Source organism: Falco biarmicus, chromosome 5, assembly GCF_023638135.1.
Source record: "Falco biarmicus isolate bFalBia1 chromosome 5, bFalBia1.pri, whole genome shotgun sequence".
In the NCBI taxonomy this organism is placed as follows: domain Eukaryota; kingdom Metazoa; phylum Chordata; class Aves; order Falconiformes; family Falconidae; genus Falco; species Falco biarmicus.
The window spans coordinates 80,231,767-80,259,547 of NC_079292.1; the positions used below are offsets into that span (position 1 = coordinate 80,231,767).

The 27,781-nt window shown below is 43.1% G+C and overlaps 1 protein-coding gene across 6 annotated transcripts; it reads left to right on the top strand.

Moving 5' to 3' along the window:
* Positions 1-1,159: 1,159 nt before the first annotated feature.
* CREBL2 (cAMP responsive element binding protein like 2) lies at positions 1,160-24,402 on the top strand. 6 transcript variants are annotated; one of them, XM_056340511.1, is made up of 6 exons: positions 1,160-1,309; positions 4,766-4,914; positions 11,240-11,437; positions 12,570-12,717; positions 22,966-23,179; positions 24,038-24,402. In XM_056340511.1, exons 2-5 carry the CDS (start codon positions 4,894-4,896, stop codon positions 23,031-23,033), a joined length of 435 nt encoding a protein of 144 aa, XP_056196486.1. In that variant the 5' UTR covers positions 1,160-1,309; positions 4,766-4,893; the 3' UTR covers positions 23,034-23,179; positions 24,038-24,402. The 6 variants fall into 6 exon arrangements, with proteins under 6 accessions (XP_056196486.1, XP_056196483.1, XP_056196490.1 ...); XM_056340508.1 differs by lacking the exon at positions 4,766-4,914 and adding an exon at positions 16,102-16,223 and having other exon boundaries at positions 16,785-23,179; XM_056340514.1 differs by lacking the exon at positions 22,966-23,179 and having other exon boundaries at positions 1,161-1,309.
* Positions 24,403-27,781: the final 3,379 nt, after the last annotated feature.

The following is a 27,781-nucleotide window of genomic DNA, read 5'->3' on the forward strand; positions in this document are numbered from 1 at the left end:
TATAGAAAAAAAGGCTTCTAAAAGTGCTTTGTCTCTGCTATCCAGAATGCATATCCCTCCAAGAGGAAGGTCTGTGATTCAGGGGGAAAATCCCATGACAAAGCCTTTAGCCCTAACAATTGCATGTAAGAGAGATTAAGTCATGGGAAACTTTTGTGAATAGAGTTGCACGAATAAAAAGAAACATGCAGCAACATGAAACATGCCTAGCTTTGGATTTTACAGCGAACTTGGAGCACAGACCACGTTTACAGGATTGTTCGCTGGGGTACATGCATCTTTTGAGTGAGCAGGGGCCTAATTTTAAGGGACCTGGGGGGAACACACGATGACACACAGCTTGGCTTTACATCAGGAGCATTCAACAGGAACTTTTTCTGGTACATGTCTACATGAAAAGGAGAGGAAACATGGTATTCCCAAGGGATTACAGGCAGTGTTCCTTCAGACCTGGAGTGGCTCAGGATCTCAGGCCCAGCACACCACGCAGTGCCCGAGTGACCAGGAAGGCTCAGTTCTGACTTCAGGAACTCAAAGGGCAAAACAAGGCAAAGAGCAGAAAACTTAAATTTGTTGGGTTTTTAATGCTCAAGCCATTACACGGCTGGAATCTGACTAACTGTAGCCATCACCAGAGGCTGCAGCGGGGCAGGGCTGCAGTCAGGTCCACCGGCCACTGTGGACATGGCGGCAGCACTGGTGGTGGACACGGCAGCAGTAGGAAGGACTGGAAGTTAAAATGAGGGCTCAGAGCGCGAGAGAGTCTGTACGCCCGACGATCGCCCACACAGAGGGCTGGGGACAGGAGGGGACTGGCAGCAGCACCAGGTGGCTTGGGCCGGCCGCCCCCCCAGCTCCTAACGCTGCGGCCGAGGCAGACACCGCCTCTGCGGGAGCGAGGGGTGGGGCGGCGCGGCGCGACGAGGCGGGCCGGCCCCGGGAGCCTTCTGGGAAACGTAGTTCGCGCTCCCGGCGGGGCGGGGACCAATCACGGCGCCGCGTCTCTCCCCACCCCCCACCCCACCCCCCGCGGGCCTCTGGGAGTTGTAGTTTTTCCCGCCCCCATCTCGGTAGCGGCCAAGGGTGGCGGGGCCCGGCAAGACTGCTCTTCCCAGCGCGCACCGCTCTGCCGCCGCTCCCCGGCCCGCCCAGCGCGGGGCGGGGCGGGCGGCTGTAAACAAACAGGGCGGCGGGCCATGGCGGCGGCTGCGGGCCGCGCCGGGGGACTGTGAGTGCTGGTGTCTGTCGGGGCGGGCGGCTCCGGTGTGCTCCCCGTGTGGGGCTGGCGGCACACATGGATGACAGCAAGGTAAGGGGCTGCGGGGCCTGGCAGGGCCTGGGCTCAGTGTGGAGCCGAGGGCAGGCGGTGAGGCGGCGCCTTGGTGCGGGGAGGCCGGGGAGCCCTCCTGCCGGTGGGTTCAGGCTCCAAGCGGTGTGATGTAAACCCCCACAAAGCCCCGTCACGGGTAATAGACAGGGAACTGCGAGTGAGGTGAGTGCTCCCGCTAAAGGCTTTGGAAGTAAACTTCTCTGAAATCTTCTCCGGAAGGCCTGTGGTTTCTGCCGGCAGGAAGGAGGGGTTGTCCCCAATCTATCCCGCTGCCCCAATGCAGCACAGTGCTTGGATGCTGCTTCAAGTTTTTCCTTAAAGCTCCAGACACAGGCCAAAGGCCAGATACAGACCAGTGCTCTGGTGTGGTGTGGTGGGCCATGCTCCTGTAGCACCCTGAATTTCTTAGATAAATAGGCAGCGTGGACGTGTGGTAAGGTGCTAGGGTAGGAGCTTGGGTTGCAGCCTTGTAATGGGTGTTGGTGCTTTGATTCTTCCTGCATTTTCATTTGAGAATGGCACAGTGGCATCCCTGAAGGTACAGGTCTTCCATTTAAGTAGAGCAAAACAGCAGGTACACAAGGAACACCTCTTCTGCCTGCTTGCACCAGGGTGCCCCTAAAGCAGCACCTACAGGACTGAGAAAATAACTGCTGTGTCTGCTCAGTGCAGTGTCTTGCATTGAAACTCCCAACTGTGTTTGGGTATTTTAGCTCATTAGGGTGGCGGTTATGGTAGTACCCTGGATTTTGTGCTAGAGATAGCTTAAGTTCCCAGGAGTGAGCTAGGTGAAACCACACTTGAGGTGCACTGTGAGGCAGCAGTCTTCTGACTCATAATAAATTATGAGCTTAGCTTGAATATTAAAACTGGTCATGTTGTGGTCATGTGCCTGTGGTACCTTATATGTTCTCAAGCTACCTGGTTTTCTTCCCACTCAAATTTTACTAAAACAAAATTGCAATGCCTGTGCTGATCTGCCTTAATTCAAAGAGGGGAAAAATACTTGTAATTTCTTAGGGAATAAACATAAGAATCTTAGAAGTGATTGATACTTTGGCAGTACAAAGAGTCTACAGAATTGATTGTAAGTATATGAAAAGTTTATGATGATTTGCCAATTCGACATGTATACTTTTTGGTTTTATCGAGGTCTTGCCTGAAATCTGCAAAGGAGGGTGGGGGAAATCTGCATCACTGAAGTCAACCAAATGCTCACAACTGTGAGAACTGTATCAAAGTTTATGTAATAAGGGCAGTAGTTTAGAAAATCCAGAAGATGTAATTCTAGAGGCATGTATTGTTCGTCAGTATTAGCTGATCTGTATCTCCTTTAGTGTTAAGAATGCTTTGTTTCTCCTGTATCAGAATTAACTTATTTGTAACAGATAACTTTTGGATTTTTCATTTTTAAAATTTTTGGTCTCTTGTTGTCTTGAGTTCTGATAATCTGTGGGTTTTTTTCTGAAACCTTTTTGGACACATTTAGTAAATTTTTTTTACCCAGTCCGTAAGACAAGTCTTTGCTCTTAGAAAAATTGATGTCAAGTGAATAGAAAAAAAAAAAAAGGCAGATTGGAATATTTACTTTCCTTATCTTCAGTCTCAACTAAAGTTTTTTTAGTATGGCATTTTTATTTAAAACTTACTGCTGCAATACTTGTGAGAACAGTGGCATTGAAATGGGTCTTGCCCTGAACTAACTGGGTGCGGCTGTACCTAAGGAAAACTTTAAAACTCTTTGTAATCTCAGCAGGTTTTTTGTTGGGTAATAATATGGGGTGGTATGGGATCCTCATATGTTCTACTTAAAATAGATGATATTAGTCATTAAGTGCCTGCTGCTGTGGAAGGCTTTGCTGTAGTTGTTTTGAAGGGCTGTGGTTCCTTTCAGAACAAGTTCATGAGGCTGCAGGTTGCCCTAAGGGTTTGGTGGCTCCATTTAAAAGATCCCATTTCTCTTAGGAGGGCTCTTCCCATTGCATGTTGCTCAGCCAGGGTGAGGCAAGCACTATTTATACTTCATTTTATAGCCAGAGTGGTCTTACAGCTTGAGCCAGAATGTCCTAGAGGTCTTCTAAAAGTTCCACCGAGTCACGTTTTCCCCCTTATTGAGGGGGTTGGCCTGCCTGATCAGTCTTATCTGTAAATTGCACAAGTGTGACTGTGAAAGGAGTTTCCCTGCAAAAGCTGAGATAACTGAATTGCATTAGCAGTGAAGTAACCATTCTATAGCTGCATACACCCAATTTCAGTGTTTTCCTTCATCTGTGTGACATAATGTAGAGTTGGGCTTGCAGGCTGTAATGTTTTCCCTAATTCTTAGTGCACTATAATATAGCCTTACCCAATTTAAGAGAGCATTAGAAAAAAGGTTAATTGTAACATATTCCTCAAAACAGGAAGAATTAGTAAGAAATAAAGGGAGAGAGAGCGTATCTGAGCATGAGATCTAGAAAATGTAGAATGTGTCATTCTTAATCTTGGCAGCGGAACATAGTAATTGATTACTTTTCTGAATCGGAATGAAAATTTAGTAAAGTGCACCCAACAACTTTTTAAAGTGCCTTGCCTACCTCAAGGCAGCTGCTCAACTATGTGTTGCATATACAAAGGAATGTAAGAAAGCAGGCTTAAGAAAACCTTTTGTTACCCAGTTCTGATGACAGTGAAACAGTCCACTCTTCAGATTTTTAAAAGAGTAGATGTCAATCTCTTATACTTGTTTTAATTCCAGGTTAGTTTCTCAATTTTGAACAGACTGGTTCTTGGTTCTCAGCTTTCTTTTGCTTGTAAATAGCTGCATCCTCTAAATGGAAGAAGCAAATTCCTTTATACTTTCATCCCCCCAGACACTGTGGCTGTCGAAAGCCAAGCCGAAAGCCAGGTCTCCAGCTCAGATCTTTTGCTTTTCATCAGGCTGGTCCCATGGCCTTGGGCAAGGATGTTAGTCTTGAGGTCTCACTACTTCTAAACTTCCACAAACTTGCAATGCGTGAAGTGAAAGAAAAGCCTTTAAATAGGTGAGGTCTGAGTGTTTCCAGGTGTTAACCGAGTTTGAAAAAGCAAGCCCTCAGGAAAACAGTTTGTATGGAGCATTTATATTTATGGATTGAGCATCTGTCAATGTCTTGCTCTGGTGTTCATACAGCCTTTCCATTTCGGGGGAGCACTTGGTGTTAGGGGAAGGGAAATTCCACAGCAAAAGGCAGCACACAAGGAGTTGTGCTGCTTTCTGCGCTGCCCAGCTTTGAACCATCAAATACCCAGTTGTGTGTGATCCCAAGTCATAATTATGGGGATGCAGGTGTCCCTTGGAGGGAGTGTGGGAGCAAGTCAGATGTGAAATCTTGTGCTTAAAATAGAGAGCTTGGTGGGTCTTTATTAATGAGATGTCCTCTAGCACATCTCTGCCTGTGACCCTTGCTGTTGTAGGTGACCAGGACCACAAAGAGAGGGACAATCTCCCAGCAATCCTGGAATCCACTCTGAGGAATGCTTTCAACACCACAGCAGGGACTGAGAGCTAGTGTGGAGAGCAAAGCACAGGATGTGTTTTCATAATGACCTCAGTTGTTACGGAGGTGGGTTACTATGTTTTCACCCTTCAGGGCTTTTTCACAATACGCAGGTTTGCACAGTGCTGGAGGAGTCTTCCACCCAGGATAGTGTCCAAATGTAAAGTGTTCTCATTACTGCTTGCTTGGAAGTATAAAATAGCTCTGGCTATAATTTGAGATGGGCAATTTCACATCATCAAATGTTTTAACAAGTTGCTGCTCAGCATCGCTCAGATGATATGTCTGCTTCCTCACATTTGCAATAAGGAAGTAAAATGGATAAGCTTAAATCCTATAGAACAGCTAGAACAGTTTTATTTCATTGTTGCAGTGAGCTGGGAGGATGTATGTGGTAGTGTTAGTTGACTATCCCTGTTGCCTGCTTCAAGCTCTAACAGAGATAGGTTTAAAGACGCGCCTGGGTTCTGTTAGTGTAAGCCAGGAGAACACATGTGGCATGTTGGTGGATGTGCTTCCATACATGAGTCTGTGAGTCCTTCCTGGTGGAAGAGGAGGACTCTTGCCGGTTGAGTGGTAAGGTGGCATCTGGGTGATTGCTGCACAGTCTTAAGTAGCAATGCTTGCCCTGAACCTTAACACTTAGGCACTTGTGGATGCCTGTGTAACACTTCATGAAAACCTGATATTTATTCCTAGCTTGTGTGTTTTTTTTAAATAGACATTTCAGCAAAGATAATCTTTAGCACAGATGTGTAAAGAAGACTACATTCTTGGTACATTAATCGCTTCATATGATTAGAGTTTTAGGATTAATTTCTGTTGACATATCTGCTTAAGACTTAGAAAATGTTTGTTCACTAAATAATAGCTTGCATTTTTGGATCATTATTGAAGGCATTTTGTCTTCCAGTGAAAGTTAACTAAATAATCTGTGTGAAGCATATAAAATATCATTCAATGGAGGAATAACTGATATATTTTCTAGCTGGGTTTTATACTGCTGCTGTCAATGGTATGCTGTGGCTTAGCTGATAAGGTAACTTCCTTTTTATTAGGAGACCTGTGACTAACTTGATTTGATTACTGATCTTGAGAAAATGTATGCAAGTGTGAACAAATTCCTTCCTCTACTGTAATAAATGCAGAACTTGGGCTTTATTTTTTGCTAATCACTTTTATAGTTTTATATCAATTCTGTAGATGATAGTCAGCTCCATGCTAAGTTAAATTCTGCATACCTGTACCTTCAGCCACTAATGTAACCAAGAGTCTGCTCAAGATGGTTCCTTGAGCTGGATCTTGGGTACTGGTTGATGGAGCACTTGAGAGCTACTTGTGTCAGTAAATGAACTGAGAGCTGCTGGATTCTGAACTGGTCAATGCGATCAGCGTTGATGATCAGTAGTGGTGAACTGTGCTTCAGATAGTCTTATTTTAATCTTCCAAGCTGATCAAAACCTGCAGATGTCACAGTGAGGCCACCTTTATCACAGTCTTCTGAGTGGCTCAGTTCCTTGTGATGTGAATCCTGGTAGCAGTATTATATATGTGTCTCCTTCCTAAGGAGGTCCTCTCCATCACACAATCTGGTAGTGTTTTTGTAGAGAACTACTGAATCCCTCTAATCTGAGGGCTTTTTATACATCAGGGCAAGTAACTGCAGCTATTTCCAATTCCAGATCAAATAATTTTGTACTTGAACACCGATGTCAGGCAAGAATGATGTTAAAGATCTAAGTACTGTATTAAAAAGGGAAGGAGTTATGTTCTTCTATTTTCTGAAGTCTGAGTGAACTGAAATAGGAGCTTGGTCAGATTTCTGACAAATGCATGTCATAATTAATATTTCTATGACACATTTTATGATTAATATTGTTCTGGGTCTTGATTAAATATGACTTCCTGAAAAAAACCAAATCCCTACTGCTGAATGCTAATAGATCACATCCCTTTATAAGTTCTGGAGGAATACAAAGGGAATTAAAAAGTGTTTGCTTGCTTGTTTCTTTTCTTGGTCTGCTGCCATGTTCAACATCAGCTAGCACTTCTGCTTTGTCTTCTTTCTGTCACATCAGCATAGCAACTGAGTAGGCAAACATGACTAGAAGCCAGGCAGATAATGTGGGATGGTGGCTGTCCTGGTTTCAGCTGGCATAGAGTTGATTTTCTTCTTGGTAGCTGGTGTAGTGCTGTGTTTTGGATTTAATATGAGAATAATGTTGATAAAAGACTGATGTTTTTAGTTATTGCTAAGTACTGTTTATAGTAAGTCAAGGACTTTTCAGGTTTTTAGGCCCGGCCGGCAAGAAAGCTGGGAGGGCACACAGCAAGGACAGCCGACCTGAACTAGTCGAAGGGATGTTCCATACTGTAGAATGTCACACTGAGTATATAAACTGGGGGGAGTTGGCCGATGCCTGCCAATTGCTGCTTGGGGACTGGCATCGATCAGCGAGGAGTGAGCAACTGTATTGTGCATCACTTGAGTTTTGGTTTTTTCCCCGCTTTTGGGTTCTATTCCTTTCTCCCTCTCTCTCCTTTTCATTGCAACTGTCATTGTTATTTTATTTTGTTTCAGTTATTAAATTGTTTTTGTTTCACATCATGAGTTCTACCTTTTTCCAGTTCTCCTCCCTATCCTGCCTGCAGGGGGGGGGGGAGTTAGCAAGTGGCTGCTTGGTACTTAGCTGCCAGCTGGCGTTGAAACATGACAGTGGCAAAGGATTTATCAGGCCTTTTTTTTTCCCCAGCTGGGTTGCTTGAGGTTACAGAAGGAGCTTGTAAATATTGGTGAGGAAAAACTTTTAAGGATGCAGGATTCGATTAAATTGCTTACCAAACTAGCTGTGCAGGGTGATGCCTAACTGTATGGTGCACTCCAGAAGCCACAAAGACAGTATGAGCCTTTTGGGATGGTGTGAAGGCAGATTATTAGAGTCTTAGCACTTAAAGTCTGAGTTAAAAGGGAAGGAAGCTTTTCATTATTTCCATAGTCCTGGTGGTTAGAGCATTAGAAAGCAATGACCCAAGAGGTACAAGCCATTTTCCTCCCATAAGAGAGCTTGCGTGCAGGGCTGCTGCAGTGGTAAAAGATCTTGGGGGAGAGAGAGCAATTAGCATACCAATCTGTAGAAAGCTCTCTAGAGTGACTAATTGATAATGGTGGATCCAGGGTGCATTTGCAATGTGCAGAGCAGTCTACACCAGCGTCTAGTTTCCTTACAGATTACAAAGTGCCTTTAACAGGTTTATGTCCACATCACTAGATTTGTCTGTAAAAATACACTTTTAAACTCAAGAGTTTTTGTAAGCTCAACTTGATTTCTTACTGGCATAGAGATAGACTTTCTCGCCCTTTGTATGTTTTCTGTGTTGATGTGACCCCCTACCTTGAAAAAAAGGCACCAGCTGCATATAAACATACATGAGATGCTTTAAAATAACAGGTCCTTAAAAAGAAATTATTTTGTGAGGGTGTGGTGTTGGATGGATTTAACTGCTGTGAAGCTGTGCTGCTTGTGAGTGCTTTTCATTGCCAGTGCCTGCCCCAGATGCTGGCTGTGGAAAGGTTGGGTGCTCTTTGCCCGTGCTTTAACTTGCTGGTTGTGAGAAACAATGTGGTAGCAACTATTCACCTGCCTGATGTTCTGGTGAAAGAGGATGGCAGTGACATGCTCCTGTGCAGGACTAAGACTCAAGCTGTTATTTTGTCTTGGTGCAGCAGTATGTGGTGTGCTGGGGTTCTTGAGAGCTAGGTCACTCTTCTAGAGGGTCAGAACGGAGTTGCAAAGGTTTTTTAAGAGAGCTGGAGTGTATGTCTCTACAAGACCTCACCTAGCTCTTGAAGTCAAAGGTATACTTCAAACTACCTTGCATTGGCACAGAAAAGTCTCAGGCGGTAGAAGTCTTTGAGAACTGAAGTACTTTGGCTGTAGTGTATAATGTAATATTCAGAAATCTTTCAAGTGCAAGTAGTAATAGCAAATTGTGAGAGCCTACATCCCCTCCTAGGGAGACGATGTTTATTTCTGACTGCTGCTGAGCTAGGAGTTTAAATCACAGCACACATGAGTGTGGTTCCATGGGAGGACAGAGCTATGCTTGTCATGCCTGCAAGGGGACAGGCACTTTCCTTTCTTCGGAGCTTATTTCCCTCTTGGCCATGGCTGGTTGGTTTTATCCTGCCTTGGTGAATATAGGGTCTGAACAAGAAGATCATACGGAGGCCACCTTGGTGGAGCGAGTGGATTACTCAAACTGTATTAAGCAGTTCAAATGTAAGAGAGCTTGATATTTTTTTCTTTGCTGTTCTAACTATATTGTGCTCATTTCATTTCATTATCACTAGATGTCCATTAAGTACTTTCTGCTCCTCAGTTTGCTTATGGTAGGCAGCTACACCTGAATAAACTAGGAGGGGCAATATAGAGAGGGTAAGATTATGTTGGCATGTGATTATTGACTCACTTTCCAAGGGAAAAAAATGGCTCAATTGTATGATCTTTTTTTTTCCTTCATTCTAGCACATCAATTCACTATGTTACTGTTTTTAGCAGCCTGCTAAGTTTGTAGAACAAGTGGCTTTGATTGTCAAAGCTGACTTACTTGGTAGCATCACACAGTAAAAAGTGCCTTTTTTATGATGAACTCTAGTTTGAACAGTGTCTGTTAGAAAGTCGCATCTACATACAGTATAGTGAAACACTAAGCCAGCAGTAAAAATTCTTGTATGTAGGTGTGTGTGTTAGGTGTGTTTCTCCACACCCCCTCCATTCAAACAGTGTGGTCAGAATGCAAATAAAGAGAAATCCTCACTTCAGAGGGGAGACGGGGTGTGTGGCTGATGTAATGCTTACAGGGCGATACACCAGCATGCTGAGTTTCAGGCTATGTTTAAGGCTTTCTTGTGCCATGCTCTCATGTTAAGAGTAAAATATTTGGGTTGGGAAGCACAGAGTAAACATTGAGGAAACTATTCCTTTTTTATTATTATTATTTATTTGTAGTGAGAGAAGCTTTCAGATCTGTTTTTTTAAAAAAAAGACACACAAAGAGGGGAAAATTATTGCAAAACCTGCACTTCATAGGAAAAGAAACTAGGGGGTTACATTTCTGCAAAGGAGATGTAAATTAGGCACAGGGAGAGTTGAACATCAGCATAGGTTGCATGAGGAGATGCAAGGAAACAGTTTTCCAGATTGTGTAATCATGTTTTGAAGGTAAACATGGCCAGAGTGGTTAGGTATAGCTGGAGCAGAAGCAGCAGAGGTAGGACTCGGTGTAACTGAGTTCCCTGTTTAGTAAAAGTCCTCAGAAGATTCCTTTGAAAGAAATTGGGACTGAAGAAGCTCAGATGGCTAGTGAATAATTCCGACAAGTTGCATCTTTACAGTAGGCTGAACCTGCTCATTTTATTACAGCAAACTAAATTTTGGATGCCGTTGATATAAATCAATTATTTTTTTTTTTATTCCAAATCAGTGTTTAACTCCATAATATAATATTTCTAGGGCTGGCAAGAATTAGGGCAGGGGTTGTTGTTAGTATAAAACCAGTTTCACTACAAGTTGACTGTCATCTTGGTCCTCTCAATGTCCCAGATATCCTCCTAGATAGCTGAAGTACTGGGGAGGCCAGAACCAGACACACTACAAGAGAGAAATGGAGGCACTGGAGAGAGTCCAGCAACAGGCCACTAAGATGAAGAAGGGACTAGAGCATCTTTTCTATGAAGAAAGGCTGAGAAGGCTGGGATAGTCTAGTCTGGAGAGGAGAAGGCTCAGGAGATCTCATCAGTGTGTACAAATACCTGTATTTGTAGGGGAGGGTGTAAAGAAGACTGAGACAGGCTCTCTTCAGTGGTATCCATTGCCAGGACCAGAGGCACTGGGTACAGACTGGGATACAGGAGGGTCCATCTGAATATCACGAAATGTTTTTTTTTTTACTGTGAAGCTGACTGAGCACTGGTAGAGGTTGTCCAAGGGCTTGTGGAGTCTCCCTCCTCTGAGATATTGAAAAGCCTTCTGGACACAGTCCTGGGCAGCCAGCTCTAGGTGACCCTACTTGGGCAGTGGAGGGTGGACCAGGTGACTTCCAGAAATCCCTGCCAACCTCGACCATTCTGTGGAGCTCCTCCAAACCAGATTAGTAGCATTTACAATAGGACTGCTTAAGCACTGACTTCACTATGAAATCATATCCCTCTCTTTTGTTTTTGATGCTTTCACTGAAGACTTCATACATCACCCCCCATATTTCTTCTGTGGCTCCAGAATCAGTGAAAGTATATGCAAGATTATCTGCTTGAGATACCTGGTAGGCACAATGACATGGTTATAGCATTAATTTTGCAGAATAGGATCTTTACTGTACCCTTGCTTTCCAGGTGGTTGGAGGCAAGGTAAAGAAACCAGGCAAGCGAGGTCGTAAACCAGCCAAAATAGACTTGAAGGCAAAACTTGAAAGAAGTCGTCAGAGTGCCAGAGAGTGCAGAGCCAGGAAGAAGCTGAGGTACCAGTACCTGGAAGAGCTGGTTTCAAGCAGAGAGCGAGCCATCTGTGCTCTCAGAGAAGAGCTTGAAATGGTAAGAAACTATCCTTTAACTTAACCCTCAGTATTATTTGGGACCTGTCCTCATGGATTCTTGAAATCACTGTGACTGAGAGTGGGACTTGGCTAGCTGTAAGGTATCAAAACATCAGTAACAGATGCATTCAGCTGTTTGCCTACTTTGCGTGTTGAATATGAACTTCATGTTGCAAGTTATCTGCTGGTTTTGAACTGGAAGCAAGCAGAGCAAATGCCATTGCATAGGAGCCTGTTGTCTCTGAAATGGTTGTTTTGGAAAACCTCTGACAGGTAGAAAGAGGTAGAGGGTGGAGATGTATTAAACTATCAAGGGGAACATATATCCACTGTGTCACTGCTTCCCACAGACCTTTGTCTCTGTTGGGGAGGTTGATTCTTGTAGGATGTTCTCTGTGTAGATGGTTGCACAGCTGCCCTGTGTTCCAGCACGTATGAGGTGGGTATCTTGGCCAAATAAACTGCATTAACTGAAGAAGAACGTTTCATCTGCAAATAAAGACTCGACTCCTTGGTGGTACTGAGATGCCGTTGAAATTTCACTGGAGTTGAGGATATTGCGTTGACCTTGCATTAAGTTTGTTTAAATAGTCAGGGCTAATCACCACAAGTGAATAAGGTTAGGATTGGGTGGAAAGTCAGCTAACTGACCACAGGTGTGTTGGTGTGCTTCAGGGTTTGCCAATGAAGAATATAAAATGAGGGAACTAGGAATAAGGCACATGTGCTGTAGCCATGCCTTGCACAATCAGAAAGGACGTCTTAATAGTCAGTCAGCCCGAGAGTCATGTGAAATATTTGTTTTTAAAAGGCCATGAACTGGAACGGTATTCTGGCATGCCAGCAGCGAGAAAATGCACAAAGTGTTCCATGTTGTTTAATAATTACAGTATTCTGTCTAGTACTGCCACTGAGTAGCAGTTTATTGACTGAAACAGGATTTACTGAAGCAGGTATGCAACCATGGACACGTGCTTAGCTCATTAGGGCTCTGCAGTTTTGCAAGAGGCTTCAGCCCAGTAAATTCAAACTTTAAATGAATATACCGGAAGGTAAAGATTACAGCTCTGTTTTGTCTGCTAATGTGATCCTGGCTGTTTGCTAATGCCTAATGTGTTTGCGTGTTTCAGTACAAGCAGTGGTGCATGGCGATGGACCAAGGGAAAATCCCCTCTGAAATAAAAGCCCTGCTAACTGGAGAGGAGCAAGGCAAAGCACAGCAGAACGCGACCAAACTTGCCAAGGCTGGGAAGACAGAAGCAAACAGCAGCAATCCCTGTAAGTATTCAGCTTATGGTTAGTTCCTATTTTATTACATCTTTTGTGGTGTAGGAGGGTGGCTGTGGTGTAGGAAGAAACATAAGGATGTGCTTTTGGGCACAAATAGTTGATTGAAGTAGGGAGCTTAGTGGGTGGTACAAAGGCTCTGTGTAATGTTTACATGGACAACACAGAAATCGCACTAGCTAGGAAGCGGGACGGTTATTTTAAAAGACGACTCAATCCTTGTGTTTCACCAAGGCCTGTGGTGACCTGTCAAGACCTGAGACCTTAATCTTTTACAGCATTTTTTTTTTCCTAATGCAAGGTAAATGGAGCACATAAAACATAATTGAATTTTTAAAACTCCATCAAGAAAACATTATTCTAGCAGCAAGCACTCAAAAGGGAGAAATGCTTGACTTGAGATTTCCTGTAGTCTTCTTCCTGCCTCATTTGTGCTTGTCCAGGGAATGTAATAAGTTTCTTCTAGGAATTGAAACGTGAAAAGATCATGTGATATAAAGTCATATTCCTGATATGTACATGCAAAGGAACAGAGTTAAGGTGTAGCATGGGCAATTCATTACCTTACATCTTCTAATCTTGTAATATTGCATGCTACAGGTTAAATTACACTTTACTGTACATTTTTTAAAACAGCAATTCCTAGCTTTCTGTTTTTAGGAAACAGTGTGAAAACCACATGTGTAACTGTAACAGTCTTCCTCCATGGTGCATCATTCACAGGAGGCCAATGCAGAACCTTCTACACTGCAGCAGCAATAGCTTGGTAGCTAGCAGAAGAATGCTGTTGTGAGAGAAGTGGATGCATCCCCAGATGCAGGGGGAAGGATCCCAGTCCGCTGTCTTCTCTTTGCTCCTCCCCACATGAAACTCTTTGATTGCAGTATTCGTAAGCCTGCATGGAGTGGGGCTTTTGGGGTAACAGGTGTTTGTGTGAGTGGAGCCTTGTTCTTCCTTTCTCTACACCACCCTCCCCAAATACAGCTATGTCAGCTTTTGGTCATTCCAAATAAGAGACGGGGGCTGCTTTTGTGTCAGAGCCCAGAATTACACTGGCTTTGTGGTTGGTAACTGTCATGGGAGTCGGTGAAGTTCTGTAACGTAAAAGCAAAAGGAGGATCTTTTAACAGCTTGGCTAAAGCCAAATGGAGTATCGTAGGTCGAGGAGAAGGGACTGATTCAAAAGCTTTCAGTAAGTAAGTTTAAAGTAATGCAATTTGTAACCTAAATAAAGATCTCTGCATCCTTTTATAATGCAGCATGTCTCTTATGTGATTGGGACTCTTGAGAGAGGTACTAGATACATTCCCTGCTTTTGTCCATACTTCTTTTGCAGGATGTATCTCCTGCCCCCCATGCTCCTGGTAAGATAGTCAAAGCATGTCCCTCCACCTTGCTTCCAGCAGTGGAACAACTGCCATCTCCTCCCACCAATTGTGCTCTGCTATCTTTCTGTATTTACCTACACCTTGGGCCCTAGTATCTTTCTATGTAACTTAATATGAATTCTGCTGTGCTATCCTGGTTTCCCAGCCAAAGATAATGCCAAAAACAGGTAGCAAAGAAAACAAGTTGCATCAGGTTGGTTTTTTTTATGATGAGAGGTGATGACAAAAGTCTTGCAGGCTGATTTACTCATCCCAGATATTGACAGATAATTTGTCGCTTTCCTTAAACCGCTCTTTCTCCTGGATATGCTTTTTGCATTTATGTGATGCAATGTGGAGAGTGGAGCTCTCATGATTTTCAGTGGGGGTTTTGCTTGCTTATTCTGTTTTGTTTGTGATAATGTCTTTCTCTGTATTTTATGAAATGCATGGAACATTTTTTAATATTATGTTTTCTTCTTCGTTTCATAGAATAAATATTATAATGAATGACTTTGCTAGACTGAATGTTGCCTTCTTTTTGAGCTAATTGGGTCTGTTTAGGCTTATGTCAATTCAAGGTTAGTTGAAAGCACTGAAAATAATAGTGCCATATTTCAGTGTACAGCACGGTTGTTTTCAGAATTCCATTCTGAGTGTTCATATATTAATCTTTAAGGCATAGTTTAAAGTTTATTCTATAGACCCTCCACTCATGTACTTGGCTAGCAATTGATAGTAATGTTGCATAGACATGGAAAAATAGGAAAGGTTAAGTAACACTGAAGCAGAGATGGGGAGGATACAAGGGTTGCCCCCCCCTTCCCCCTTCCTTATAATCTCTGAACTGCAGTTTGTCCTAAAAAATAGAACAAAGCCAACCCATAAGTTTTGGGATAGTTGTCACTGTTGAATGCTTGTGTGTCCTTTCTCTGAATTTTCTGGAGGAGGAAAAACCACCCTAGGCCAAATGTCCAGAACTATAGTCTGTGAACCTTGCAGTTGGATTGTGTAACATAATCATGTCAGAAGTGTAATACATTATTTTTTGTTAGAATTAGACTTATGCATCTACTTTCAGATGTAAACTATGTATTGTAATTAAACATGTATTTCAAATGTTATGTTTATACTTTGTGTCTTTCTGAACTGGGGATGTAGAAAATGTGCAGAAGAGTTGTGTGACCAGAACAGTTCCACTCAGCACTAGGTAATGTGGCAAACACAGCTCTCATCTCGCCAGAAATACTTCACTTGCTCTCCTCCTCCACTCTTTCTTTGTTTCACTTTCTGTGATGCCAAACAAGAAGCTTCTCAGGAGTTAAGTTTTCTTTTATGGAGGAAATGGAGAGGTGGAATTTCTCATTGTGATGAGCAACAGTTTTCATCTGTTCCCCGTCATGGTGGCTTCTGCTTCTTGGCTTAGCCAGCTGTTGATGTTACAGGATTGTGTTTGGCAAGCCTGGGCCCAGCTCTGTGGCACAAATAGTGGCAATCATGTTGTAACAGGTTTTTTTGTGCTTCATGCAGATGGGACAGGAGGCATGTTACAGCCTACATCATCTTAAATGGTTTCCTTGTTTGTCCTGTAAGCCAAAATATGCGTGACACCTAGTTAGAGGCTCTAACTGCAAGTTTCCAACCTTCTCCAAATCCTGTAGCTCATTTTGAAATGTAGGTTTCTCGGCAACAAGCATTTGCATCTGTGACTTCCATCACATGGCAGATTATGCTATGTTATAAATGTTGTGGCCTTAGATGGATCTCAGAGTCCTTTATTTTGGAGTTTGAAGTTTTGCAGTTCCTCTTGAAAACTAAGAAATATTTGTGATTAATTTGCTACTTTGATGCTTACAGCCTTCACGTCCACTGAGGTCGCTCCTAGAAGTGATACAGGCAGGTTCTCTGGCCAGGAGTTTCATATAGTACCCTGAATAATGGAGGATAGTTTAGTCTTATCCTCCCTCTGTGTAAGATGGGCACAGCCTTCCACTCATTTCTCCTGCAGTGAGTGTGTGCAGCTGGTTCTTTCTCTCAAACATCGAAGAAAGGAAAAAAGCCTGGAAATGCTTCATTTTCCCACTTGCCATGGAAATCTAATTGTCAGCTAGAACCTTTGCCCAGCTAAAGGTGGGTATCTCTTGGAAACTATCCATAGTCTTCAAAAAATGTTGTCTGTAGTAATTGGTGTTTACGACAACGCTAAAACTGTGTTACAGTAAGGTGTAATAAGACTGAACTCCATGCTGATGGCACAAGCAGTGTACAGTTACACTAATCCTTTTGGAGAGTGTAACCTAAGCATTTACCAGATAGTGGAAACTTCATAACAAAACATGCAATAATTCTTGTGGGTTTATATGCTATATGTATGCTTTGTGCATAGAATCCTGAAAAATGAAGTGGATACATTTGAGTTGTCACTTAACTGAGAAAATGTTGTAATTCTATGTAAAAAAAATAAAATCAGCCTGTTTTCATAATCTGATAGTAAGTGTTTGTCAAAGAAGCTATATTCCACTAGCTGCTTTTCAAAAGACTGTTAACTTACTGTTAACATTATTAACTGTTTTTAATGTATTAAATGAATTTCAGAAAGCTTTTCTCTTTCTTTACAGCTGAAACCCAGCTAGCTTTGCGAAAGTGTCTGTGACTGACTTGTTTTTCCTTTTTTTCCCATTTACCTTTTAGGGTGAAGATTAATCTACATCACTAATTATTCTAGTTCTTGCTGGCATCCCACGAAGAGGTGGAGATTTGGTATCATAGCTCCATTTGCTACTTTCCAAGAAATCATAATCTCTACAATTAGCTATAAAACTACTGTTAATGTAAGGACCAAATGTTTGAGACTAGTCTAAAAATGCAGAGGAATCGGAGGAAAAGCTGAAATAAGAACCCTAGTCTTAGTTATGCTGAAGAGTTACAGCATGAGTGACACAGGATCAGCTGATGTAAAAATCCCTGTTGTAGGTAGGCAAGTCAAAACACCAGCTTCTAAGTGTCCTGCTATTAGTACCACTGAGCATTAATTTCTGTGTAAGTTATGTCAATAACTGAATTTCTTGTATGACTGTTGTGAATTTGTGTGAGAAAACAGAAGCTTCTACTCCACAGTAAAATCTGAGGTATCCCGTAACGAGTAGTGCATCAGTGGACTAAAATTCAACTGATGCTATATTTATGGAATGTGTAGATTTGTGTATGTGGCTAAAGAAGTAGAATTTTTAGTGCCAGTTTTGCCGTTGCCTTAAGTAATTTCTGCAAAAGCTGGTGCTTGATATTATTTATACCATTATTTGTGTTTTCTTTATCTTACTTTAAATTGTAACTAGAAAATGCTGTTGTTCAGCTAATGATTTTCAGCAACACTTCATTAAAAAAGCAACTTAAAAAAACCTAGACAAATGACTCTTGCTTTCTTTTTTCCTCCATAAAAAGCACTTGGGATGTGGAAACTTTGCTTCTTTAAGTAGTGCAAAGTTAGCCCTCCTTTTTTGTGTCTGCCTGTAATTCACAACTGGCTTAATCAATGCTGGTAACTGCTGCTTCAAGCAATTCTTGTGTATGATCTCTGTATGTTAGGGTGGGCAATGGTGACATTCCTAACTATGCTGCAGCTGATAGGTATTCTGATGATGAAATAAATACATGAATAAGTGGATTATAAAATGTGTGTTTTCAGGGACTGTTTTCAATGTGAATAGAAGTAGCTTGCAATGAAAGGTGACTTTTTTCCGTACCATCTTTCTCATGGCAACTTTCAAAATATATTTTGATGAATTTATACAGTGCTGGTGACAGCACTGCTGCATATTCCTGTGGTAGAGCATACCAGCAGTGTCCTCCAACTTCAGCATCTCCTTAATGTGGCATGCTCTGAATGCCTGCTGGTGTAAGAACAATTTGTTCCTACTCACTATGGAACATAGATCCTGCCGTGTTGCTAGGTCAGTGTTTTCTGTTTTGCATTTCTGGGCTTTTTCTTTCCTCTCCCTGTTGAAATGTACTTTTCAGTATGCATTCCTCTTTCCCTACAGAAAGAGAGTCTTCTGTGAATCTCCTTTCTTCCCCAAGTGGCCTGGCAGCTGTTTTCTAAAGCTGTCAAGGGTTCCCTTTCCAGAGGACTACATACAAGCTTGAGTTAGTTATTCTGCTGTTTCTCTGTGCCTCTGCACGCATGCTGTACCTCACCCACTGACTCACACTGAATACACCTTCTGCATTTTAAGCTTTCAGTAACGTTAAATACCCCTTCTGCACTGCAAGCTCTTGATAGTATCACCCTTTGTAGCTCAGGTCCCACTTGTTTCTCAGCCTAGCGGAAGCAGTGCTGCTATCTGCTCGCCCCAGAGTGGTTTTTTGCTTGTTCAAACATTCTTCTGTTCAGCTGTATGATCAGGAGGAAAACTGTTAGCAGACAGCAGCAGCAGGTGGCAACGATGATGTTGTTCAGTTGTAGGTGTTAAGCATGTGTAGAAACAGTTCTGCTACTCACAATGTTTTAAGTCTGGTTTGTTGTGTTGGGTTTTTTTTCACTTGGAAACACTGAGGTTTAGATTATTGTTACTTGTAAAATTTAACTTCTGTAAAATTCCAGGTTGTCCAGCATGTTCACCAGCAACAGTGTTTTCAGACAAAGGGGTAAGTTCAGCTTGGGTTTAGGGACCCGAAACACTCTATCGAGCTAGGGGGGAATTAATTTGTGAGAAAGTTTTGGCCCAAAGGCCTTTATCTCACAAGCATTAGCCAGGTAAGGTTTCGTCAGAGTACATAGGATAACAGTGTTAGCTTTCCATTTAAACCTAGAAACCTGTCAGGGATCTCAGACAGAGAAAGGAGAAGGAGGTATCACCTAGATTTCTGATCAGCTAATTACTCTTGTGACAAGTATTTGTGCAAACCTTCAGAAAACTCTAGCTTGCTTACACTGCAGGGATCTGTGGATGAGAACAGAGAGCGTTACCATTCTCACTTCAGCAAGCTGCATTTCTTGTGACTTCGTTCTTAGGGTTTCTCGCCTTCCAAAATAAAATAGTAATTAGCTTTTTAATTACTAGTATATCAATGGAACCAAAGTGGATTGCTGCGGGTGTTTGAGAAACAGCCAATTAACTACTTCAGCTTTTGGGATTTACATAATCTTGTGTCTTTTTGCAGTAGCTCCTTAATGTTGTCATCTTTTCAATCCAATGCCACTGAAGGAGCGGCATTGTTAATTAAGCTGATACTGTCTGCATGTGCTGGCAGATAAAAAAGGCTGGCTGACAGCTAGGGAATGATGATGAAGGTTGTCTGTTTTAATCCTCTGCCATGGGTTTCTTGCGGAACGAGCACAATTGCAGTTCTGTGGATGTATTAATAAAAATACGTAGGCAGAATGATGAATGGCCCCTTGTGACTGCTTGTATTTACCTTGCATTTTTTTCTGAATCATGCTCTTTGCATGAATAAGACACACAATCAAAACAAATGTGCCTGTTTGATTGTGCCACAGCTTTGCCTTGGTCTGGCAGAAGTACTACCATCCGCTGTAACTTTAAAGATCACCTGTTAATATGGATTAAAATTATTTTCTTTGTTACTATAAAAACTTTTTCCCCATCTTCATTAGTATATAACTGTTTTCAGACATCAGCGAGAATTTTATAAAGTAGCAGTTTCAGGTTAATTAAACAGGTTGGAGAGAAGTGCAGAGATTATCAAGGATGCTTCTAAGTGTAATTTCTTCTATGTATGCTATTTTTCTATCATGCTTGATTTGAAGCTCTACATGGAGATGGTAAGATTACAATGGAGGATGAATACTGATGCACTCCAGTTTTATTTTCTGTTGTGGGGAGCTGACTGCTAGCCTTCCAAGGAACACGAGCTTTTATGGTCACAACTTTACTATAGCAAGGAACAGGGAAAACTCCTAGTAGTGTTTCTTTTGTAGTGATCAGGCTACAAGAAAAAAATAGCGTGGGGCCTGTGCTTGGCAGCAATCATTTGTCCTCTGGGTAGGTGACATTTGGAAGCCTGGACCCCTGCAAACTCTTCTTCTGCCCTCCAAAGAAAAATGTAACTTGAGTTGTTTTTCATTAAACAGTTAACCTAGGGTTTCAAGCTCTCTTCCTACCTGCACACCAGCTTTTCTATTCCAAATTGTTTTATAGAGATTTGTCACTTTAGCTCCCTCCTTTGAAGATTAAAATATTGTTACCTGTGTCAGAAGGTATTTTTTATATTGCTGGGGCCACTGAAGGATTGTTTTCACAAACTCATTTTCCTTTGGCTTCGATTGGACTGGACCTATTTTGAGTCAGTTTTTGTTTCTTATCTGAAAAGCAGAAACTTTTTAAACTGCTCCAACCTGATCACTTGTAACCATACACTGAAATGATACAGAAGCTCATAGCTAGCATCACTAGTATCCTTTTGTTTTGCTCCAGTGTTTGGATGAAGAATTAATATATAGCAGACTTGGGTTTTTACTTCTATTGTAGTTTTAATAATGCTAATATATTCTGTTGTGCTGCTTTCATACATGGAAATCACAGAAGTGTTTGCATGTTAAAATCTCATGGGAAGGGATTTTGTCTGATGAAGTCCCTGTGGTCTGATTTCCATTGTGATTTTTGCCTTACTGTTCCTTTTCCTTCACTCAGTAACTGCAGCTGCCCCATTTGTGACTCCCAGAACCCTGCTGATGGGCAGGGGACAGCTAGGCTGTGGCTGACCTTCAGGGATGCTTGCAAATTGACTGGTGAGCAAGGACATGCGCTGGCTGGCTGGTGCACTGCTCTGGGAGTACAGAGCGATGGAGGTCTCTTTTGCTTTCACTTCAAGTGGATAAGTTAGTCCAGTTAGCCCTGGATTTGTTAGTTGTCCAAACTGCATTAGCTTTGTGACTTCCCTTTCAAACTGAGTTGGAGTTGGCAAAGGGTCTTGTAAGTTGCTGATGCTGACTGACTGCAAACACAATTGCGTAAGTCCTGGTTCCCCAGCAAACCAGGCTGGTGGTAAGTCCCAAAATGAGCTTGTGTGTATCCAAGCGTCTGAAGGATTCTTGGTTCCAGTTTTACATTTTGGATCACTTTTGACCGGAGTCCATCTAAGAGAGAAGAATTCTGTGTAACCAGAATGATTGAAGAGTCTGGAGATCGTTCTGTAAAGCTGAAATCAGCAGCTCACTTACGCTGGAATTTCAAAATTTGCAGCTGTGTTATGCTGATAAATGAAAAACCTTTTTCTTCAAGGAGTTTTATACATGTATGCACATGGGAAGTTTCTCAACAAAGGAAAAATAGATTATTTCCTCAACTAGCTCTTCTGAGATACTCTTAAAATACCTAAACTGAGAAAGTGGTTTCTGAAAGTAGCCTTAATTAAAACTGAGTATGTGAATGGTAAAAGTAGTCAGGTGAACTTGAAACCCTAGTATTCAATTTTGATGACTTTGGCTTGGAAATAGGAGCATTGCCAGTCATTTCTTACACAGCCTGTGCCTCTATAATATTTGGAAAAAATTCTCATATTCTGTCAGTTTTAAAGGTCAGACTTTTACCATCTAAAGATTGTGCATAAATTTAATTAGGATCGTAGCCTCTTGGCATAAACTCTCCTGCTGCAAGTGTATGGCAGAAGGTTTGGCACCATGGAAGCACTTTACAGGTGCCTCCTAAGAGACACCTGTGAATAGGATGTCCAAATGAAGTTATGCTCTTATGTTTCTTTTAAACCGGAGGATTGTTATTTTAAGTTAAAAGCCATGAGAAATAAAGTGTGATTTTAGGGAAATTTAGAAGAAAGCCACCCTGAGAACTAAGGTGAGAATGCTACTGGTCTTGCAATCACAAGCAAGTTGCAGGGAAAAATACTGGATGCAAGGAACAAGTTACAGAGAGTGCTTTGTAAAGGGTGAGGAATGCTCTTATTTCTAGATCAGCGTGGTGGGTGGGTAGTTGGTCTCTGTGAGGAGTTTTTTCTCTGTACAGATCATTGTTTCTCCCTTCGCCAAGCAGGACATTACCTGGGAAGACTAAAGAGAGGCAGCACCTCCCAGGAAGCTTTCTGCATGCTAATGATGAAGTTGCACCGAATTTGCCTCTGCGTATGTGCAGTGTGAGCTGGATCTGTGCGAGGTTGGTGGTATCGTACATCCCATGCACGCTCTGCTCATACTGCAAAAGCCACTGCACTAAGTACATCCTTTACACTTTTGCCACTGCGCTAAATCTGCAGAGAGTTTTGGTAGACTGCCGAAAGGGTCATTTTCAATCAAAGATGTTCCTCTTGTGTCCTTTCTCATGCAGAACATCCATGTTTTGTTCATGTATTCCTCAAATACCTGAAATACAATACTCAAATATATTTCAAAGGTGTTTACTGGTGTGAAAAGATTTTCTCTAATGGGGGAAAGAGATTATTATTTCCCTTGAAGACAAAACTACAAATGCTTTGATACCTTGATAGGAATTTCTCATGACAGTTAACATGATCAACAAGCAGGAACTGGTCTTTGAAGACACAGCTAGGTGACTTGGCCATCAAAAACATTGCCTGGCTGTCAGAAGCTGGCTAGTGTTGGCATATACAGGTGGCAGCCCCTGCACGGGGGTGATGAACAGTGGTGTGGAGCAGTAGTGGAAAGGCAGCGTGTCTGCCATCGCACCCAGGATGGGACCTCTCAGGTGGGGCTTAGAAAGGTGCTGTTGTAGGCTCCAGAGCCACCTTGTACTGCATCATCCTCTCTTGAAGTATTTTGAAACTGCTCTTTATATGTCTATCTGACTGTTTTCTGGCTTGTGCTGAGGTGGTGGCTGCCTTCCGCTGGCGTCCTAAGATTATGCATGGTTGAGCTCTGAAAACTTGATGCTTTGTGCCATAGGCTGGTGCTGGCAGTGCAGCTCCTGGTATGAGGGCCAAGGGCCACATCCCCAACGTCCTCCTTCTTAAGGAAAAAAGTATACAACCTCAAGACTTCATTATGAGAAAGATGTCCTGGATTAATATGAAAGACCAAGTGAATAACGTGTCAAGAGCTGTTTCAAAGTCTGCAGAAAGCCTGATGGCAGATCAGATCCAGGCAGTGCTGTGGGTTGGTAAGAAAATCAGGGCTACTCCTGCTGCAGGTACAGCTAACTGGCAAATAACCTGAAAGCTCGCTAACTCTGGACATCATTTAATCATTTTCCTTTCTGTATTTGGATCAATACAGAGAGGTACTCTGCAGAGTATTCTGCAGAGTATGTACGGCACTGGAGATGGTAAATCTCCAGGGCTGAGGAGGAATGCTCTAGTGCCTCTGAAATAAGATAAATAATTACACCCATCTGTATGTGGCCTCTGCTCTGTAATTCTACATAGTCTCAAAAAGATTAAAGTCCTTGATCAGTCCCTCCTCCCCAAACCATGGAAACAAAAGCATCTCTCACTCTTGTACATGCAGTGAAAAAGCTAGTGTCTGGCCAGGCATGAGACAAGGACAAATTAAATTATTTGATGATGTAATTTATTTTTTTTCTATTCCCTTGCAAATGGAGGAACAAATCAAGAGCTGTTCTAAAATGGTTGAGATGCTGGACACAAAGGAATTACTGCTGTCTGTGCCACACCTGAATTTTATCCGGGGACTGGTTGCATGGGAAAACTAAAAGACAACTTTGTGTGTGTTAGCAGTAGTGCAGAATAAATCTGTATTTTAGTTCAGGCTGCTTACCAGAAGGTGACATTTATATAACAATCTTCCAGTAGGTGTGTTATGTTTTACTAGAAGCCAGTTCAAATAAAGCTTATGTAATTTATAATGGCCTATTCCACAACACTCGCTAGGTTGAAAAGAGCCAACTAATAAAGACATATTAACTTACAGAATCACTTAGGGGGCTAATAACCCTTCCTTTGAGTGTATGGGTCTGGTTTCAATAAACTTCAAATCTGCTTTTTGTTCTTTTAAACAGGAAGGATCTGATATTGAGAAAGGCTGAGCGCTCAGAATTTCAGCTAAAATCGATGGCGTGTGTTCAACACCTTGGAAAACCAACTCCTAAATCAATGTCAATTAATTCTGAAGTCAAACTGGTTCAGTAGAGGAGACTGAAAAAATTAGGGGGGTTCTTAACTGGGCATATGGAAACTCTTAAGTCCAATTATGGGTGGTAGCCAGCTCGCTATCACCTCCGGGAGGCTGGCTGAAAAATAGGTTCAAGCAGTGTGTGTCTTTGCTTCTCACTGACCCCCACCCCTCCACTGGAAATTTTTAAAATATGTTTAACCAAAAATCGAACTTTCTGCTGAAATAAAAAGGGGGTATGTAATTTGACAATTTGTAGTAGTAATTCCCAGGTGAAAGCCACTTAATACCAAAAGTAAATGACAGCGATGGAATTTCCACTTAAGGGGTGTCTGCTTAATGGAAAAAAAATGTTTAATGGTTGCTGCTGTGTTGTGTTCTTACACAGAAAACATTTAAGACTAAGGGGTGGATGGGCTGGAGATCCAGGAGTCCTCTTTCCCAGAACTGCTCTCTCGCGGACAGGGTTGAGGTGTGTTTGTGAATCAGGAGGTTTTGTTTGCTGAGTGCTGACCCTGCCCTAATAACTTCTGCCAGCTTCAGCCCACATCTGCACTCTGGTTTCCTTGCTTATATACATGCTCAGGGACATGCATGCCTACCCATGCAGGAGCAGTGGTTGGCATCCTCGGCACCTAACCAACTTTTCTGGGTTACAGGGGTGTCTTGAGAGCTGTATGAAGCTCCAGGAGCAGTGGTTGGCATCCTCAGCACCTAACCAACCTTTCTGGGTTACAGGGGTGTCTCCAGGGGCAGTCACCGGCTGTTTCCACATTAAAGCGTGTCTCTTCCAGATGCCTTTATTTGAGTAGCGTTGCTTGGTTTAGTTCTAAAATTTCCTCACTCCTCTGTATGAGCCAGCACAGGCAGGATGCAGGAACAACTGCAAACCCACAGATGAAATGCAAAGAGTAAATTTATTCTCGTTAGTCCACTAACTGGGGGATCTCCAAAGCAGCACCCAGACAGAGGCACACAAGCAGGGGTGCAGGCACCACAGAGCTCAGTCCGTGCCAGAGGATCATCAAACCTGCTGTTTCCACGTGTATTTCAGGGATTTGTGCAGGCGTAGTTTACCACTGTGCTTTGCTCTTTCCCACAGCAGGACAGGAATCTCAAGCCCATTTGATAGGGTGCCTCTACCACAGGCTTATGTTACCGCAACGCGGATGTTCTACTTGTCCAACATACAAGGCTAAACAACAGGATGATACGTGTGTTTTTCTACACCTCAGCTGCAGGTCACTTGAGTGTATTTATCATCCTCCTTGCCAACCTTCTGTTATTTTCCCACACCCTCATTAACCTCATTGTTGTGTTGGATATCTCACTGAAACAATCTGTTGGCAATGAGGAGTTATGAGGGAGTGCGGAGAGATTTGTTGATACCGATCAGGCAAATCCTGCAGCATTTTCCATTTCTTCCTTAGATAATCCATGATCTTCCTCCTGAATTTCTGGAACCTCTGGGGCCTTGGCAGACCAGGAGGTACATGGCAGTTGGCTCAATGAAACCCATCCATCACCTGTCCTAAAATGATGGAAGGAGTGGAAATACTTCTCCTTGCTCTGGTGCCAGGTCGAGTCTCCATCCATTTCATTACAGGTTTCCAAAGTCAACCCTAAGCGTGGTGTAGCTGCCATTTTGACTGTCAAGCTGCCAGATACTTTCCGTCTCCAGCACTGCTGTAGCATGGTGTCTTCTTCGGCTGTCACGGTGGCAGCACCAAACTGCCAGTGGCCGAGCATCACCTGAAGGGCTGGAGCTGCCAGGGCAGCTCAGGCAGCCTTTTCTCAGACACCTCTCCGAGAAGCATGGTGTTCACCAAGGCAGAGCCTGCTCAGCAGCCATGGCCAATGGGGTAAAGGATAGAGAGGATGGCAGGACTTGGGGAAAAGGGAAAGGAAGGAGGCAGGAGCGAGCATGTACGCATGCACCTGATGTGCAGGCACATCACTGCTCCTTTCGCTTGTGCTGTGAGGCAGAGGCTGGCTTTTCAGAGCGAGGGATCTGTAGGCTGGCTGGCAATTGCAGTGGTGGGTTTTGTTTGTTGCTCTGCGTAAAGCTTTTAATCATACTGACAGCTGCACCATATGGAAGTAGAAATCAGGCAGGTTTATCAATACGACCACGTAAAGGGACAGCTGCATGGGCGAATTCCTCCAAGTTCAAATTCAGCTTACATTAGTGAGAGCGTGTTTTTACGAGGATGGTTTTGGCTAAAAGATGCTATACAAGCAGAGTCAGGCTTACTCTGATAGGACTGTGACTGGGCTTTTACTGATATGGAAGGGTGGTTTGAGAAAGCCAGCCTCCAGGCTTCACTCCCAGTGACAGGGCTGGTTGGGCTCATGATTTCAGGTCAGAACTGCCAGCTGTTTCAGCCTGGGGACATCGTGTCCCTAGCCGTTGTGCCATGACAGTCCTGGACTTTTCCTGGCCAGCCTGTGTAGATTTACAGCTTCTGGGATGTGGGGAACTGCGGCTGAGTTCACAACAGGGAAAGCTGGATAGAAGTCTGTGGTTTCACACCCGCTGGCATGTTCTTTGCGCTTTGTGTGTGAAACGACATCTGGCAGACCGCGGGTCTGCGACGCGGCACAGGCACCGTAGGGGTGGGCTGCCTCTCGCCCTCCCTTCCCTTTTGGCAATGGAGCAGGCCCTGCACGTGTGCCTGCAGCAGTGCTTTCCTTCGGGATCCTTAGTGGTCTGAGACCTGCTCCTCACCTGCGGGCTGGAAGCCAGCTGTGCTCAGGCAACATCCACTGGAACAACACCTTTGGGGTCCGACTGCACCAGGACTCCCTGCCTACAGCCTCTCCGGATACACCTGGACAGGACAGTGACTGTTACAGCCTGTCCTGTCCATGATGCCGGAATAATGAGGCTGCCTCATGCACTCCCATTCACACAGACTTGAAGGAACAAGTGTGCTGGGTCCCTCTGCAGTCCTGTGTGACCTCGGGATTCATTCTGTTCAGTCCTGTTTCTTTAATGAAACTACTAACCAAAAGAGCAACTGTTGGGTTTCAGCTTTGCAACCCAACGTTAAAAATAATGTTGCAAAGTTGACCTGGCCTGCTTACCCTAGGTCTGATTTTACTGTATCAGAGGTAATTAAGTGGCAAATCAAAACTAAGCATATGGCGATGTTTCAGGGAGGAACAATCTGCTTGGAACATGAACCACACAGAAGATATTGGTGTTGCCTGATTTTCAAGGTTGTCTCTCCTCCCAGTTCATGGGAATTTTTGCTAACGGCTTTAATGAGAAGTGTCAGATCCTTATTTAATGGGGATTTCTAAATTTGTGAAATAGATACGGGAAGTGTTCCTGCAGTCAGTAAGGGTTCTTGCAACCAGACTTGGTGTGGTAGAGGAGAAGGAATGAAGTTTTCTACCATACGTGTGGGAATATTTCTCAACAAAGGAGTTTCCCCACCCACACTGCTAATATGAGAGCCTCTTCAGAGGGTGGCAGCTTGGGGCTCCACCACACGTGTGCTTCTGCTCCCTGCTGACGGAAAAGGGAGATACTCCAGTGTGTTTCATACACCCTGTAGTACTAGCCACTCTTTTTCTATTAACTTTCATTACTGCATCACTTTCAGGCCCCAGGCATGAACAGGAA